This window comes from Corythoichthys intestinalis, chromosome 2 (assembly GCF_030265065.1).
Source record: "Corythoichthys intestinalis isolate RoL2023-P3 chromosome 2, ASM3026506v1, whole genome shotgun sequence".
NCBI lineage: Eukaryota > Metazoa > Chordata > Actinopteri > Syngnathiformes > Syngnathidae > Corythoichthys > Corythoichthys intestinalis.
Window position 1 is genome coordinate 53,099,615 of NC_080396.1, and position 18,237 is coordinate 53,117,851.

The window sequence follows — 18,237 nt, forward strand, 5'->3', positions numbered from 1 at the left end:
TGTGTGCGTGCGTAAAAGAGACATTTAGGGAGTGGTAGTTTCATTTAAGGGCAGGAAAGTAACAGTCACTCCCCACAACTGCCCCTTAAGGAAGAGGTAGTGTTAATCCGTAGAGCACATAAAGGCTGCTTCCCTAACTTGTCACTAATTAATGTGCAAGAGTGTGAGTTTCAAGATTAACCTCGGGCAAAGAGCGGGAACCAGTCTTAGATCCAAGAGAGAGAAACACGCACTAACATGGAGGAAAAGGGATGTTCGTCTGTGGAGTACTCTGTGCAGCGGCAGGTTCTAGATGAGTTATGTCTGGACCAAGTGGCAAAAAAGGGCAAATGGTCAGCAAAGCCAACCTTCAGAGAACAGCTGAAAAGCTTCTTCAGGTAAACAACAATATAGAAACAGATTAATTGACCAGCAGGTAATGAGTGAGTGTACGGTTGCTATTTGGATGTAAGCTTTCATTTGCATGGCTGGAGGTTTGGTTTTAATATTGGTAGGGACGATATAACAGCATAAACTCTATGGACATTTTTTCCTGGGGACAAGACATTAATAAAACCAAACAGATTGGATGAATGGGGGTCAGGGTTACATTTCTCCCGAATATGGACCTATATAATTTATAGGCTAAATGATCAATGCAAAAATAAATCTGTATTGACTTATACTAATTTTCACACTGCAAATTTAAGAAGTCTTAATCTGGTAATTTTTCTTAAATCTAGTCAAATAATTTTCTTCCTCTTGTTTTGAGTGTTAAAGACTAGTTAACAGATTAATGGGTCAGATTATTCCATTTAAGTAAATATTACAATTTGTTTTTCTTAAGACCATACATCTAAAAGGGCATTTTTCACCTAAATCAAGAAAAAAAAAAAAGCTTTCAAATAATATTTTGAATATCTATTCTTGAATTAAGAACATTTCAGATTTTTTTAAAGATTAAATATAAAAACTTTTTGCTTAAATTAAATCTGTTAAGATTATTTTCAGGTAGCTATTTTTCTTATTTCAAGAAACCTATAAGTGAGTAAAATTTACTTGAAGCAATAGCAGATCATTTTTTAACTAGATTTACACTGAAAACAAGGGAATTTATCTCCTTTTAAGAAGGTGTGTTTTTGCAGTGCATATGTATTAGTTCAGGTGATACGCCGTTCGATTAAAACATTTGTTTTCAAAACTACTAACGAAACATTTTAGAAACTTCCAGAATAAATGTCCGGATTTCATCAGCAAATTTAAATTCCAATATTTGAAGATAGCAAACGTGCGTTTGAGGAAAAAAATGGGCTGGCACATTCAGCAAGTGAAGAGGGGTCAATGTAAATCTAAACATAATGAAAGTACATTAAAGGCCGAGTTATACTTCCGCGTCAGACCTACGCCGTCAAGGAAGAATCGAGTTACGACCCTACGCCGTAGCCTGACGCGCACCTCTCGATTTTTCTAACCTTCGCGTCGCGTAGACGTAGCGAAAACGGACTGTGATTGGTCCGCTCAGACTGTTGTTTCCGGGCGAAAACACCGCCATTGTAGAATAGAATCAAACATTATTTTCTACACGCAAAAATGCACCAAGCCGACGGGAGTATCATCGAAAAGCAAGTCTCGTCAAGAAATTATTATTGTGACTGCCAAATGGCAAGGCCGGCGATCGAAAAAATAAATAAATGGAAGAACCACGGAGATGTGAGTGGTCGGAATCGAGTGGCCACACGAAGCGGTGACACAGTTGGCCAAAAACTGCCAACTTTTTATCACTTTATGTCGTATTTTTGGTTGGTGCACTTCATCATTTACTGTGTACATATGTTTCAAGTATATGAAGAATAAAGCACAGATTTGGTGTCAAAAGAGTTGTTTTGAGCTTTAATTTTCAATAACAGACAGTTCACACACACAATACATCATCACTGATTGAGAGTGCCTCGGTGCTTTTTATGATAACCTTAAAATCAAGCCTCCCAACGCAGTTTGGGAAGTTCCCTAGACGCCATAAATCTGCTATGGCTTCCCACTGGCTGGTTGTAGGACACGGCAAACAAATCAGGCTGGAGGGCTTTGCAGACCTTGAACGCAGTGCTCGACGCCAGTTTGAAGCTAGCCGCCACAGCTAGCTCTCTCCACCTGAGTCTAAAACTCTCTGTGCGGCATCAAAAGTCGGCCAGACCGCCTCGAAACCGTCTTCTGCGTCGCCTGCCCATCAACATTTGTATGTTCCATATTTATTCAGTGTTGATGAGCAGAATATTTACTTTCAAGAGTTCCATCTTGCATTGTTTATTTTTCTCCGACTAGCGGAAGTAAACAAGCATGCCCCAAAACCGTACAAACATAACGCCACGTCCCTCTAGTGGCTTGGCGGTGAATTACAGAGCAACGCGTTCCCTCACCGCAGAACTATCGAATGTCGAATGACGCCGTAGTCGCTACGCCGTCACCGCAACGCGGGAGTATAACTCAGGCTTAATTGACTTAATAATGGTAGGGTCAATTCTATCCTTAAAACATATGACTACGACATACAATCTAAATGACCTATATAATTTAACTCATTATAGAATGCCAAATAAGGTTGCTTAAAAGTTGGTGGGGTCAATTTCAGCATCCTGAAAAGTTGGTAGTGTTATGTCCCTACCGTCCCTATGCAAACCTATGCCCTTGCTGACAAGTTAGTGTGACTAATAAAGGCTAATATTGATAATGTTCAAGCAAAGTTTATTGTTTTGCTTCGTTGTAAGATTTCTGAATAATCTATGACATATCATACAGACATCTAATTTGGAGGTAAATTGGCACATTGGACCATCCAGAGAGCTACATCTAATATTTTCCCCCTCTTAAGTAACTATGAATCAACAGTGAGTTTGGCACTACTGCAAAGCACATAATAAATCTATCTATAGAGCTTTTTTCATGATGTATATTTTCGGAAATTTTAATGCTGTCTGGATTGTTCAGTGATATTTGTAATGTAATGTAAAGGTGAAAACATTCTGCGAGCTCACTGTACCGAAAGTGGCTTTTTCAATTACTTTGAAAACACCTTGTTTGTATTCACACAAAAACGTTTTAGGCAGTGTGCTGTGTTTTCAAGGCCACTTGGAAAACTTTTCAGCAGGTGTTGCAATTCTCATAAAGTAATATCTTCTACTGTTTTGGGTTGACTCCTTTACCCTAAGTGGACAATTTTAGCATATGTTTAGAATGTGTACATTATTTACTAAGGGTGTAGCAATACATCGATACTTAGATTTTGTAATAAAAGCAAATTTGTTGTCGTTGTCCAAAGAATTGATATTGTGGGTGACGTGGCTCAGTGGTAGAGTAATTGTCCCCCAACCCAGAGGTTGTGGGTTTGATTCTCCGCCCTGATGAACACGTCTAAGTGTCCTTGAGCAAGACACTGAACCCCACGTTGCTCCTGGTGCTGTGTCACCAGTAGGTGGATGGTGAGATAGTGTAAAGCGCTTTGAGCGCCTTGAAAGGTGGAAAAGCGCTATATAAGTGTAACACCATTTATATTGTATTAAATCAATATTTAAAATGGGTGATTTACGCCCTGAGTTAATGATGCATTGATGTGATGGCTTAATCAAATCAATTGAAACGCAAAACATCAATCTGTGTGGTCATCTTTTAGATATGCTTTTCTATCAGAGAAAATGGTTTCATTCAGTTCTTTGAAATGTATCAGAAACAAAATTGTCAAAAACGTCAAAATGCTTTGGACGCATAAAGAGGCTAATTGGACATCATATTAAATCTGCCCTTAAATTGAATTTGAAATTGAAACATGGCCTTGCAATATACATAGTCAAATAACATGTCCGAAGAACTAACATCTTATCGTGTAGTCATTTACAACCTGGGTATTTGAAGCAAGACATATATCTGTCAATGGCAACATATCAATTTTCCAACATTTTTAATCGACTTTGTGTCTTTCTGGGCTGTCACAGATGCTCAGTGCCCCATGCGAAGGAAATATTGTTACGTTGGATACCTGTTCTTGGCTGGCTGCCTAAATACTCCATTAAAAAATACGCACTTGGGGATTTGATCTCTGGCTGCAGTGTGAGCATCATGCATCTACCACAGGGTACGTAAAGTCTATGATTGTGTATCAAGACAGCATGTGGTTCAGGCAGATTATGGCACAGTTATCTCACGGCATTTGAAGATTGAGAACAAGTCAAAACTGCACTCCTAACACATTATCTATCTATCTATCTATCTATCTATCTATCTATCTATCTATCTATCTATCTATCTATCTATCTATCTATCTATCTATCTATCTATCTATCTATCTATCTATCTATCTATCTATCTATCTATCTATCTATCTATCTATCTATCTATCTATCTATCTATCTATCTATCTATCTATATGTTATACCATATACAGTGGACCCTCATGATAAGAGCACAAATCATTCCAGAACCAAGTTTGCAACATGAATATGCTCGAATCATGAATCGATTTTGTCCAACAACTGAATCACAGTTAATGCATGCAACACTTCCCATGACCGGACTATGTTACTTCTAAATAATAATTCAAGGCAACATTTTTAAAGCTAACCAATCTGAAAAGGAAATTACTTGAGATAACTTGTCACCAATTAATGAGCAAGAGTGTGAGTATCAAGATTAACCTCGGGCAAAAAGCGGGAACCAGTCTTAGATCCAAGACAGACAAACGCAAGCTAACTTGGGATGGGATGTTCTTCTGTGGAGTATTCTGTGTAGCGGCAGGTTTTAGACGAGTTATGTCTGGACAAGGTGGCAAAAAAACAATATTATTTAAAGACAAGCACTTACCATGAGGGCTTAAGTCTTCTAGCGACATGATGAAAGTGGGAGCAAGCTAAACAAGAGCAGAGAGCGAGAACCACCAGCCATACACACACCATAATATTAAAGGGAAAGACAGCATGACATGAACAAAACAAAATTTTTGGTGTAAGTAAACTGGGGGACATGGTTAGTGCATAGACTTCACCATCAGTTGACAGCTCCCACAAAAATTGCGCCACACCAGGCAGAGAATTTAGCTTTCGCTGTGATAAACTCAAACACACGCTGCGTTCAAATGGATTTAGTTGGAAAAAGGACAAAAGTTTTACTGTATACAAGCAGGCAGGATTGTCTCATGAGTGATTTGGTTGAGAATTAAAGAAATTATTATGTAGAATAGCCACATGCATACACTTCGAAACAAAGTGAAACAAATGCATGGAAAATATTTGTTTAACTTTAGCTTGAAATATTTATGTAAAATGAATGATAACTGTCTGTTTTTGGTTTTGTTTTTTTTGCTTTTAACCAAGGATCCAGACTTTTTTATGTTCATATGTATAAAAATTAATGGATGTACGCATTTATTTACAAGGATTTTCAACTTAACAAGCTGTTTGTTTTGTGATGGCCGCCACGTTGGATTTACACAATAGCGTAATTTTAGCTCAAAATATTTATGTAAAATGAATGATAACTGCCTGGTTTTGTTTTTGTTTTGTTTTTCGCTTTTAACCAAGAATCTAGACTGTTTTATGTTAATATCTATAGAACTTATGAAATGTATGAATTTATTTACATGAATTTTCAACTTAAAAAGCTTTTCGTTTTGTGATGTCCGCTATGTTGTATCCATACACAGTGGCGTAAGCTCACATTGAGAATGAGAATGAGAATGCTTTATTTTGGACATGAGAAAATAAAAGTAATAAACAAACAAAACAAAACAAACAAACAAACAAAAAATACAAACCAATTATAATACTTGAGATAACAGCAACAATATTTAAGACAATAATAATAATAAATATTAGAATTTATTCATTGTGTCCAAAAAGGAGTAGGATGAAGCATATGCTTATTAAAACCTAACCTAAATCTAACGTTCAAAAGATAAGGTAATTTTTGGCCAACTGCCCGTTTTCTGGAGAAAAAAAAAGTAGTAATTTGGACATTTCTGCATCCATACCATTTTTTTTTTTTTGCCTGTTACGTGTTTTATTTAATGTAACATTTCAATCTAAAAACGACAAGGGCCAGATAGCCGGCAAGACGTGCCGTGCTGAAGCAATAGTAACATCGGAATTCAACTTCAATTTAAAAGTTGTAATTGTATTAGAAGAATGCAAATTTTTCTTTTGTTGAGTAAAGTTAAGATGATTCTGCATGCTTTTCTCAAGTATTAAGTTTCTGATGTGAAAATTGAGTGATTTATTAGCTGTTGAAAACTTTAAAAAAATTCAAGTTGCTTTTCTGGGAAAAAAACTCATATTTTAAAAATTGCTATTGATCCTGAAAATATAGGTGATTATCACTGCATCTGGTGATTTTTGTGCATCTAGCGTAAAATTTGAGAATTTTATAGCCATTGTTTTCTTTTACTTGTATAAAAAAAATATTATTTGGGATTTTGGGAACGACTTTGAATTTTTTGATCTCACTGCTCAGGGAGACTCATATATGCCTAAGGGAGGTGCCTGTTTTGGTTTGCGGTCACGAGCGGCTTTGGTTTTAAGAATACCATATTGGCCCGAATATAAGACTGCCCTGATTATAATACAACCCCCTATTTTTCAAGACTCGAGTTTGAAAAAAGACTTTTTGAACACCAAATTAATTTTTATACAGTGAAATCTAACTGTAACTGCAGTCTTGAAACAAATCTGAATAAGGAAAAACATTGCAATAAAACAATGCAAACTGGTTAAACTTGAGAGTAGCTGAGATCTGTCATGACAGAACATCGCTTCAATGATATCTGGTGCAATCTAGCGTCGTGAATGGGGAGAGTAGCTGAGAGTTGTCATGACAGAACATCACTTCAGTGATATCTGGCGCCATCTAGCGTCGAGAATGGATATAATGTCTAGACCGCGAATATAAGACGACCCCCTCTTTTTCAGTTTTATTTCAATGCAAAATACACCGTCTTATATTCGGGCCAATACGGTATTTGACTTTCCTATACTAGTATATGATTTCAAAATTAAGAGTTTTCCGGTAAAATATTGTCTATAAAAGTTGTAAAGCAATTAAAGTTTTTGAAAATAGGCCCCCTATGGATGGGCCGCAAGCTCTGTGTCCCGTCAACTTATAGTGAAGTCTATGGCTAATGTTTACTTGTAAGCACAAATGTTTCGGATGCACTTCGGTAGAAAATTCTATCACCGAAAACCATGACGATGAGCGGCAGGTGGGCAGATGGGTATTCTGTTAATGAGAGATACTCGAATGCCTAACAAGACACTTGGGGAGGCAAAGCGAAAGAGAGAGCTCGCTTGCGTCCTGGCAGGATGACGAGGCACTTGGACATGCAAAGCAAGAGAGAGTTTTTAAAAAAATTTTTATTTCACTCGTCGCTACTCGCGCCTATCATGAAAATTTGCTCGCATAAGGAGACTCATTTTCTCTAGTAGCGATGCTAGTATGGTGAAAATATTAAATATGCCATTATTTTTATTTTTTTCACCAGGCATGGCATATGCTCTTCTAGCTTCTTTGCGCCCTGTGTTTGGCCTGTACACATCGCTCTTTCCAGTGCTGGTTTATTTAATCTTTGGCACGTCCAAACACATATCCATTGGTAAGTTGAAAGTAAAAAAAGTTACAATAATGTAAAAATGTAACAAAAGGTTACAATGTCAATGTTACCAATGACACAAGTATTGCTCATTGAGTCTTAATCAAAAAAATTTCCATTGTATTTTTAGGTACGTTTGCAGTGATCAGTATCATGATTGGAAGTGTGACGGAGCGGCTGGCTCCTGACAGTAACTTTCTAGTTAATGGTACTAATGGCACAGTAAGTGTAAATTTGGATGAACGGGATGCTTACAGAGTACAGATAGCCTGTTCACTGACAGTCCTGGCAGGGTTGTTTCAGGTTTGTCCCCACTTTTTGCAAAATCTTCTACTATTGTGAGGTTTTCAACCTTTTTTTTTCTCCATTCCCTAAAGATACTGTTAGGTATGGTGAGGTTTGGTTTTGTGGTCACCTACTTATCTGAGCCACTGGTCCGAGGCTACACCACAGCATCAGCGTGCCATGTGTTGGGTTCCCAGCTCAAATATTTGTTTGGTGTAAATCCAGCTCGCTTCTCTGGTCCTCTTTCACTCATTTATGTGAGCATGTCACATCAACACTCATGCTGACATCACCATCAGCCGTCGTAACTAAAGCATTTCCGATGCTCACTATCTGTCAACCTTTTTTTAAAAATTACAGACACTGGTGGAAATCTGTCGCTTGATACCGCAGACGGTAATACCTGAACTGGTGGTGAGTCTGGTGTCACTCACTGTCCTCATTGTGGTCAAAGAGTTTAATGGACGCTTTAGGCATAGGCTGCTGCTGCCTATTCCCATAGAGCTCATAGTGGTGAGTCCTGACAGTGTCCGTCCTTTAACAAAAAACAAAACATAACAAAACAAAAATTCTAATCACACGGTCTATAACTAAGCTTTACATTTTTCTTGTAAATCAGGTAGATGGGATCTTGGTTATGTATTATCGACTTCTAAATCATCCATGCACTATTATCTTCGCAGATCATAGCAGCAACAATCATATCTCATTTTGGTCAACTTCCCGATAAATACAACATTAATGTTGTTGGTGAGATACCGAGTGGGTGAGTAAATCTTCACAGTTTTAATATTGACCCCCTCAATTGATGAAAATCCGCCAACGGATTAGATGCTAAAGACAACAATGCCTGTAGCAATGTTGAACTGTTGTGCTAAGACTACGTTTATAGGAGACAGACTGAACAATATGTTGCTCCTAGCTTGAGATAAGAAAAATATCTATTAAGCATCTTATATCTGAAAAGTTCTTTGCAGAAAAAAACAAGTAGTAAAGTAAGAAAATGTAAAACACAGATGTAAAAAGATGTGTGCTGCACAAAATGGCGGCAATTGCTACTTTGCTTAACAATATGTTAATGGTTAGTTTGACATGAAAATGAGCAATAATAATCAGTGAAGACATTTGTGGGAAAATTAACAAGAAAAAGCTCTTTGTAGGGCAGCAGCTGTTATAGAAAATATTATTATTACCATTAATTTATTGTTTATATTATTTTTTTTGTACTGTATACAGAATGTGCCATAGTTTTACTTAATTATGACACTTTTCAGAGTGCGGGAAAAGTTGAATTCCTCTGTCTTATATTGTAGTGTTGCAACTATTAGAGACATGGATGGATTAAAATATGTTGGGACCAAAGAACAGCTGCAGAATGTGTGAGATCAATATTTACAGTAGTTTAAGTGAGTACACAGTCACTAATGCTTGGGTCAAGATGAAACAACATGCCGAAATATCATTGCTAAGATCATTCAAAGAAATCGGGAAATATATATGTCTTTAACCTCGGTTTCACATATCTCGAGGTACCTTTAAAAAAAAAAAAAAAAAAAGAAGAAGAAAGAAACCTAACTTGCAAAGGCTCTCTGTGTTACGCCTAATCCTCTCTTATCTCATGATTTTTCATACCATGCAGGCTTCAGGCTCCCAGAGCCCCCGACGCGACGCTGTTCTCTGCTGTGATAGGCGATGCTTTTGCTGTGGCCATTGTGGGCTACGCCATCGCAATTTCCCTTGGTAAAACGTTTGCTCTTAAACATGGCTACCAGGTGGATAGCAACCAGGTAAGGCGCACATTCATCCAAATATTGAATTCCCTTTGCTGTTCTCACTAAAATCCCTCATGTACCATTAAAAGCTAGCAGAATGATAAAAAGTCTTATTATATACATTATGTCTAGTTAAATGTTTATCCATATTTTTATCACTTTTTTTCTGCTTGAGGTGTACGTGATTTTAACATGAGGTACAGTGTGTATTAATTGATTAATGGTACCAAATTAAGAGTGTATTTATATTTTATTGACCTTTTTTTAAATGTACCCCAACATATTATTATAAAAATAAATAAATAAAAAAAAGTCTTTTGATCACTTACAGTCGTCTAGTGAGATTAAGTCAATTCAAAATACGCCACATTTATCTTTTGTACCGCATTTCATCACGAAGGTCATGTGGGCGCTGGAGCCTATCCCAGCTTCATATGGGTAAAAGGCTGGGTAGACAACATCTCTGAAATAAAACAGATGTGCTTAAACTGCCAGAAGACTTTCATTTGCATGTATATTTGAATCTTTAAACAATGTTAGGATCACAACAGATTCAATACATCAGTGCCTCTCTTTAACAGAACAAAAGTAATGGGACAATTGGCTTGGCTGTTCCAAGGTTACTCAGATCAGATGGACATGTATGGATTGCACAAACCTCACATCATGGGCATACGCAGAGTTTAAGGGGGGTTCGGGGGGACAGGCCGAAAAGTGTCATTGCATTTACTGTATTGGCCCGAATATAAGACGGCCCTGATTGTAAGACGACCCCCTCTTATTCAAGACTCAAGTTTGAAAAAAAGACTTTTTGAACACCAAATTAATTTGTATACAGAAAATAATTACAGTACATCCTAAACAAATGATTATAACAATATATTTGAGAGAAAAAGCATGTTATTTTGCCTGATTCAAATCTTAATATCTGAACATTTAAATATGTAAACTAAAATGCTATCACATTCGTAAATGAATGGCTTCTGGTTTTTGAAATGTAAATAAACCAATCTATTGTGATAAAACAACAAAATTGCAATAACTGCATTAACCATCAAAGTGAAGTCTAACTGTAACTGTAGTCTTGAAACAAATCTGAATGAGGAAAAACATTGCAATAAAATATGCAAACTGGTTAAACTTGAGAGTAGCTGAAATCTGTCATGACAGAACATCGCTTCAATAAAATCTGGCGCCATCTAGTGTCGTGAATGGGTATAAAGTCTAGAACGTGAATATAAGACAACCCCCTCTTGTTCGGTCTTATTTTAATGCAAAAAACACCGTCTTATATTCGGGCCAATACAGGGGTCGCGTTAACTGGATATTTTCCGTCGTTGACCGGTTTTTTAAAACGGTGACGGAAAAAACTGAAGTCCGTCCGTCATTTTGACAGGTTGCAATTCACACCCCAGACCACAGGGTGGCGAGTTAGCATTTTAATTAGCTATTGTCTCTCTTAATGCATGACGTCGTTGGCTTTTCTGTCAGAATATTGTAGCGTCACCGGGGTCTGGCGGCGGCACCGTGATTGACACATCAACGCGAGGTTCTTATTGGTGCACCCGGTGTGCCAGCGCGTCATCCAATTGATGGACAAGATTGCCGCCTGTGTATAGACCCCAATCACATGACGTCACAACTCCGCCCCCCTAACTGGAGCCGCCATATTGTGTGTCAGCTCGTCATGTTTACACATTACCGCTACGTACATGCCTCCTATTACGGCGTGTTTTTCTGCTCGTTAATATTAATAATCAAAATGGTGAAGGCGTGTGTGGCGGTTGGTTGCTGTAACAGAGAAGATAGACGGAGAGACTTGAAGTTCTACCGTATTCTGAGAGACCCGAAGATGAGAGCGAGATGGACTGCTGTAATTCGACAAGAAATCTGGGCACCAAACGATCACCACAGACTATGTAGTAGTCATTTTATATCTGGTAAGATGCATTTAATATATATTTAGAAGATTTTGGGCTGAAAACCACAATTAAGATGTGAAGTGTGACGTTGGTGATTGGGGTCTATATCGTTGCCTCTTTTTCTTTGGGGGCGGAGTTGTTGGCGGTAAGCAGAGTAAAAAGGGAGAAAAATACCACGACTTCCGTGTCTAATTTTTCGCCGCCAAGCAAGCGTTACAGTATTAATTAAAAATGAATGAAAACTAAATACTATTGAATATGTCATCATTATCATTTTAAAAATTTAAGTGACGGGTAAAAATAGACTATGACCGGATTTTTATGACCCTGTCAGTCAAAATGACAGACAACGAAAATGTCTAGCGCAACCTCTGGGCCAATACGATAATTGACTTTCTTATACTAGTATATGATTTCAAAATTAAGAGTTTTCCGGTAAAATATTGTCTATAAAAGTTGTAAAGCAATTAAAAAAAAAAAAAAAAAAAATGAATGAATGAATGAATGGAATGAACAAAAAAAGATATTTCTATAATGGGTCAAAATTATTTTTCGAACCCATCATGTGACTAGCACCTTAGGAGGTCATTTGCTTGGCTTAGCCAAAACCATCCTAGGACCGAAGAGGCAAGATGGATACACGTAATTTTTTTCAAACCTAAGCTTTCAAAGCGACAATAACTACTGAGCAAGAACCATGGATTGAAAATGTGGACAATGACTCGTCAGAGAGCACCACCAAAATGGTGAGTGGAGTTTCAATTTGCCCCACTAAAGACGCTAATCGTACAACAGAGCCACTACCCGTGTCTTGCCAATGTAGTTACCCCCGTCAAAAATTGTATTCTCTGGCTACGGGAGCGCACACCACCCCTCCACACACACACACACATTAGTTCTGAGTTATGTCGACTTAAACAATTAATTGAAGCCAGAAAAGAACCACAGTTATATATTTTGAACACTGATGTTTGTTAAACTGGAGAAACTCCATACAGGACTTGAATTACAGTAAAACAGTTATAGGTCATCCTATGAGTAAAACAATAAAGCATTGCCTTTTTATACGTTCAGTACGTATGTTACGTATTACGATAGGAAAAAAAAAAAGTTTTTTTTGACGGATGGGCCATGTTTTAAAACCTCATAGATAACTGCATCAACAAAACACGGAAATTAAGCAAATCAGTGCAAGGCAGTGGCTCTGCCCAAGGGATACAATTTTTGACGGGTGTAACTACATTGGCACGACACCGGCTGGCCTACCATATTCAATGGATGACGATCTTGGCAAAAAGTATAGCTGTCCTAAGAAGCCTGATTTAGAATTCCCGTCAAGAATGATGGGAAACAAAAAAACACTCATTTTCAACTCATTATTATAAATATTCTTGTAAATTAATTTTATCGCTGGCACTGCGTTTCAGGGTCATCAACATTTTGTGCCCTCCATCCCCAAAATTGAAACCCCGCCTATGGTCATGGGTATGGAGGAAGTTTCGAGTGTGAAACCATGATGCTGCCAGACATGCATGTCATTATCATTATTTTATTATTGACTATTTTATGTCTTCATAAAAAAACTCCAATCTCAGTTTATCTGCACTATAAATGAACATAACAACGTTACAAGTATTATATTTAATATACCATAATTTTGGGACTATAAAGCGCACCAGATTATAAGGCGCGCCATCAGTAAACAAATATATTTTTATACATAAAGCCTGCATAGTGCATCAATGTACTGAATTATCATTTGTTCATCTTTTAACATTAGAATTCTTTAATTAACCAATGAATGTCTTATTTGTTTTCTTTTTTTTTAGTTATGCGTTCGATGAATGTGTGTCTTGAGCACTTTAGTGGTGGAGTAGAACACCATTATTCTCCAACAAAATGGGGCACAGGTCATTAAGCAAAACTAGAATTCATACATAAGCCACACTGTCCATTTTTAGGGAAAATATAGTATTAAAATGTTGATTATCGATACAAATGTTCCCACAGTTACAAGAGACATCAATGAAACAATACAAAAAAATAAATAAATAGATTTGATTTTAACTGTTTCCTTTGCGATTCACCTTGGTCATTGGGGTGTGGGATACAAGAAAAATAGCATTTTGGGTTGTCCTCCAGACTTATTTCGTATTTTAAAAAATATTTTCAAGCAGTCTTTTCTTTTGGCTTTTTTTTTTTTTAGACTTAGGCTCAGGAAAAGTAAATTCACCCAGAAATTGCATGTGTTAGTGTACATTTGCATGTATTATTTAAAATTTGAAGAGTGAAACAATCTGTCCCCCAATTCAAGGATTACACATATTCTTTTATTTTGGACCTGACTGTACCACCTTTTTGTCTTTAAAGGAGGCTGAAACATTGGCTAATTGCTGAGTAAATATTTATACTTTTCACGTGAAGCCAAGTTTATTTATATGACCCAAAAACATTAAAAATATCCCAAAGGGCATCACAAACACAAAATTGACATTAAAATATTAATCCATTCATTCATTATCTGCACTGCTTACCCTCATGAGAGAGACAGAGGTGCTGAAGCCTATGCCAGTTGATTGAAGGCATAAGGCAGGATACACCATAAAATACTTGCCAACCGGTTTCAGGACTCAAAGAGAAAGACAAATGTCCACACTCACATTCAGACTAACGAACAATTTAGATTACAGTGTTCAACCGACCTAAAATACATTGTTTTGGGGATTTTGGCCGGAACCCTTTGCTCTTTTATCTGTGAGACGTTGTGCTAACCAGTCATCTACTGTGCCCACTTATCATATTAATTATTAAATAAGTTAAAGAGTAAGAATAATAAAATCGTTAAGTAAATGTGTAATACAATTATAATTATAAATAAATACATATTGAAAATCTAAAAAAAATAATTGATTACGGTAATGATGACTGGTGCTTTGTAACTTTCTTGTTGTATGTTATCAGTTTAATGTGGCTATTCTGTCATTAAGAAATCAACTGATGTAAAAACTGCAGAAATTCAAAATATATTTGTTAAACAATGCAGTCAGCTTGCTGAATGAATTATATTGTTAAGTGAACCTCCATCATGTGATTCTATAATACCATTAACCAAAAATGTCCACCAGAACACTGTTGTGTTACACTATCTCTTTGCTTACACTTGAGGTAATACTCATTATTTAACTGTTTAAATTCCTCTAAAAACAGTTAATGCAAGGTAAACCATTCCTTTTCTGAAAAGGTCAAGATACATGTAGATTTTTTTTTATTTTTTTTATTTTTTTTTGTCATTTCAGACAGTTATGTGTGAAGGCAAGTGAAGCAGAGATGGAGTGCGAACACTCTGGCTCTTAAGAGCTACTCTAATGAATCATTAATGTGGAACAAGCTTAATGCACAGTTGTGCTTCTTAAATATGCATGCTTATGCTTTGTTTGGAAATGATGTGTTGACATGGCTATAAAGTTAATGGACAGTGCACTAATGTTATTGAACCAAAGTGTACACACTTCTCACATGTCATAGGTTAATGTAACCACAGTAAGTTTAATTAAATGTAAAGTATTGTGTGGTTTATGTCTGTTGTTCTCCCAGGAGCTGGTTGCCCTCGGACTTAGCAATACCATTGGCAGCTGTTTTCAGTGTTATACCGTGACTTGCTCAATGTCTCGAAGCCTCGTCCAAGAAAGCACGGGAGGAAAGACACAAGTAATTGAGACCTCTGTTTACTTATTTCGCATGTGATCTTGAGGATTTTTTTGTTTTATCAGATTGCAGGACTGATTTCTTCCGTCATCGTTCTGATTACGGTGTTGAAAATAGGGTCTCTCTTTGAAGATCTCCCAAAGGTACTGACTGGTTTTAATCCAGATATTTTAAATTTAAAAAGGTCAAATGCCCTCCTCTGAGATTTGCTGGATTTTTTTTTTTTATCCTAATACCACTCCCTGGTTTTTAATGATGTTGTGACGATTTGCCTTACCTCCCCCGTTTGTGCATATTCTACAGGCTGTCTTATCAACAATAGTGTTTGTGAACTTAAAAGGAATGTTTAAGCAGTTTATGGACGTGCCTATGCTGTGGAAGACCAACAAGGTTGATTTGGTATGACTAAAAAGCAATTAGGCTGCTGTAGATCAGTGAGGCCTACTTATCATTTCTTTAAAATTATTGGAATTTACTGCCTTCTAGCTTGTGTGGCTGGTAACATTCGCAAGCACCATTCTGCTTAATTTGGACCTGGGTTTGGCAGTCTCCATTGCCTTTTCTCTGCTGACAGTTATCTTCAGGACCCAGCTGTACGTACCCATTATTTCTCACACGCAAACATATATTGTATGTATATTTAAGGTGGTTTCATGTTTTGTGTTGTCATCTCTCTCAGGCCACGTTATTCAATCTTGGGCCAAGTGCCAGGCACCAACTTGTATCTTGATGTAGACTCATACAAAGAGGTAATAAGAATATTAATGTCGCAATGTCTTTGCTGGAAAGATATTATAGCATCAAACATCATCAATCAAACCATTGTTAATATCAATATGGAAAACCAAGCTAACCATTGTTATATTAATATAAAAAAAAAAGATGAATGAATGATGTAAAGCTAATACTATGTAACATTGCCACAACTTATCTATATACATATATGTTGACAAAATGGTACATTATTAAGTTCCAGGATACCCATGATGCAGTGTCTTACCACTGCAATGAGACTGATATTTAGTAAATGAATATTGTAATAGTGCCTTGAGATTCAAGGCAAGGCAAATTTATTTGTGTAGCACAATTTTAACATGAGGTAACTCACAAGTTTAATGTATTCCGTAAGCATGCACTTAAAAAAAATCTATACATCATACATAATACGTCATCATACAGCATCCTGCAAAAGCTATAATACAGTATATCTATATGAGGATCATTCAATAAATAAGGCGAAATTTTCGGTATAAGGACTTCTAATACAGATAGCGTTTTTTTGTTGTTGGTTTTTTTCAACGTAGTCTCCCAGCACCGTCACAAACAAAAATGTCAAGACCAGGGGTCGGGAACCTATGGCTCGCAAGCCAGATCTGGCTCTTTTGACAGCTGCATCTGGCTCGCAGACAAATATTTACAAAAAAAACCACAAAAATTCATACTGTTTTGCGCATTGCACGAAACGTCGACGGTCATCGGTCATATGCTGGTGTTGTGCAGTAATGAGCAGACGTGACTTTTGCTGTGTATGTTAACTTTTTTAATGCTCCGACAACACTCGCACAATTCGAACTTGATATCATCAAATAGCAACCTAGATGTGCTACATTAGATCCCCCGAAGTCTCGTGCCATTGGCTGCGTGAGCCCAGAGTGATCATGGGACATGTAGTCCGTAAACTACAACCAGCGATTAGAAAGCCGGTTTGCAGTAATTTTAGTGGGAAAGTGGCAAACATACATGTCATTGTGTTTATTTATCTATTTATCTATTAATCGCATTGGCAACGCAGATGAGGCAGAGACACTGTTCAAGTGGGGTCGCCGTACTTTGCTGTCGAAAATAGTGGCCGATGTCCACATGTGCCTGAAGTAAACTACCCTCGTTTTTGGTTTCATTTTCTGCGTTTGTCAGCCCATTTTAGAAACCCTTTTGGGAAGATGGGGGGAAAAAGAAAAAAATATGAGTAGTATCGTACTTTTCACCAGGAACTGACAGAGGAATTTGCCTTTGTGGAGTTTTTCACAACTTTTCGGATAAGACAGTCATGATGTCAAATCAAATTGAGGCAACGCAAGTGAAGGATATAAATTTGTCACCGTTTTTTCTCTCGCTTTAGATGAGTCAACAGACGTAGGAGGATTTATTTAAGTCCTTCGCGGAGTTCGCGAAAAGAAAAAAATCTTCCGATGGATAAACTTGTTTCAGTGTTCAATGATTGTGCTCTGTGCGTGGTGGTGAAAAACAAGGATTCGTGGCACTTCGTGAACATGAAAAGAGACGCATCCTAAGTTTCTCAACGCCTGCATGAAGCAAAATCATCAGCAAAACCATGCAGCACCAGAAGTCGCATTAATGGTAAGAAATACTCATCATTGATTAGCAACAGCATAACAGTGGTATTTAAAAGAATTCAGAGACTAACCCAAACCCTTGTACTTTAAAAGTGTTGAAATTACATAAAATATTATATTACATATTGTATGGCTGTCACGGAATTACATTTTTAAAAATGTGGTGTTCATGGCTCTCTCAGCTAAAAAGGTTCCCGACCCCTTGTTTAGACTGACGCCTCAGCTCACACTTTTGACTCCATCGTCACTTTCAAACTGTGCAATGTTTTTCAGACGTTTTTTCAGCTGTAACATGTGGCACCATACACATTTAGTTGACATTCTCCTATGAATTTCAATGGTTTGCACCACTGCTGTTCTATCCTGCAGCACGCTTCTTTGTCGGTTATCATTGTTAATCGCCAAAACTCAGTTGTTTTAATCTGCCAAAGAAATTAAATCCATGTGAAAAAAGTAAAACCAAGAAAAAAAAAAAAAAAAGCTTCTATTTGTATTTGAGATCCTTATACCGAAAAATTCCCAATTTATTGAATGACCCTCGTCTGCCATTAGTCCTTTCCAGTAATCCTTGCAAAAATAAACGTTTTTTGTGTTTC

General features: G+C 37.1%; 1 protein-coding gene across 2 annotated transcripts in view; it reads left to right on the forward strand.

The window, feature by feature from the left end:
• LOC130912243 (solute carrier family 26 member 6-like) overlaps window positions 1–18,237 on the forward strand; it is a 26,962-nt gene continuing 8,725 nt past the window's right edge. The window contains exons 1-13 of one of the 2 annotated variants that reach the window (XM_057830173.1): window positions 1–377; window positions 3,963–4,102; window positions 7,496–7,606; window positions 7,734–7,906; window positions 7,981–8,145; window positions 8,249–8,401; window positions 8,572–8,654; window positions 9,528–9,675; window positions 15,177–15,290; window positions 15,353–15,430; window positions 15,591–15,686; window positions 15,774–15,880; window positions 15,967–16,036. In XM_057830173.1, coding sequence (XP_057686156.1) covers window positions 238–377; window positions 3,963–4,102; window positions 7,496–7,606; window positions 7,734–7,906; window positions 7,981–8,145; window positions 8,249–8,401; window positions 8,572–8,654; window positions 9,528–9,675; window positions 15,177–15,290; window positions 15,353–15,430; window positions 15,591–15,686; window positions 15,774–15,880; window positions 15,967–16,036 — 1,578 coding nt within the window. In that variant the 5' untranslated portion in view covers window positions 1–237. The remainder of the gene's footprint in view (window positions 378–3,962; window positions 4,103–7,495; window positions 7,607–7,733; window positions 7,907–7,980; window positions 8,146–8,248; window positions 8,402–8,571; window positions 8,655–9,527; window positions 9,676–15,176; window positions 15,291–15,352; window positions 15,431–15,590; window positions 15,687–15,773; window positions 15,881–15,966; window positions 16,037–18,237) is intronic. The other variant, XM_057830172.1, reaches the window with a different exon arrangement.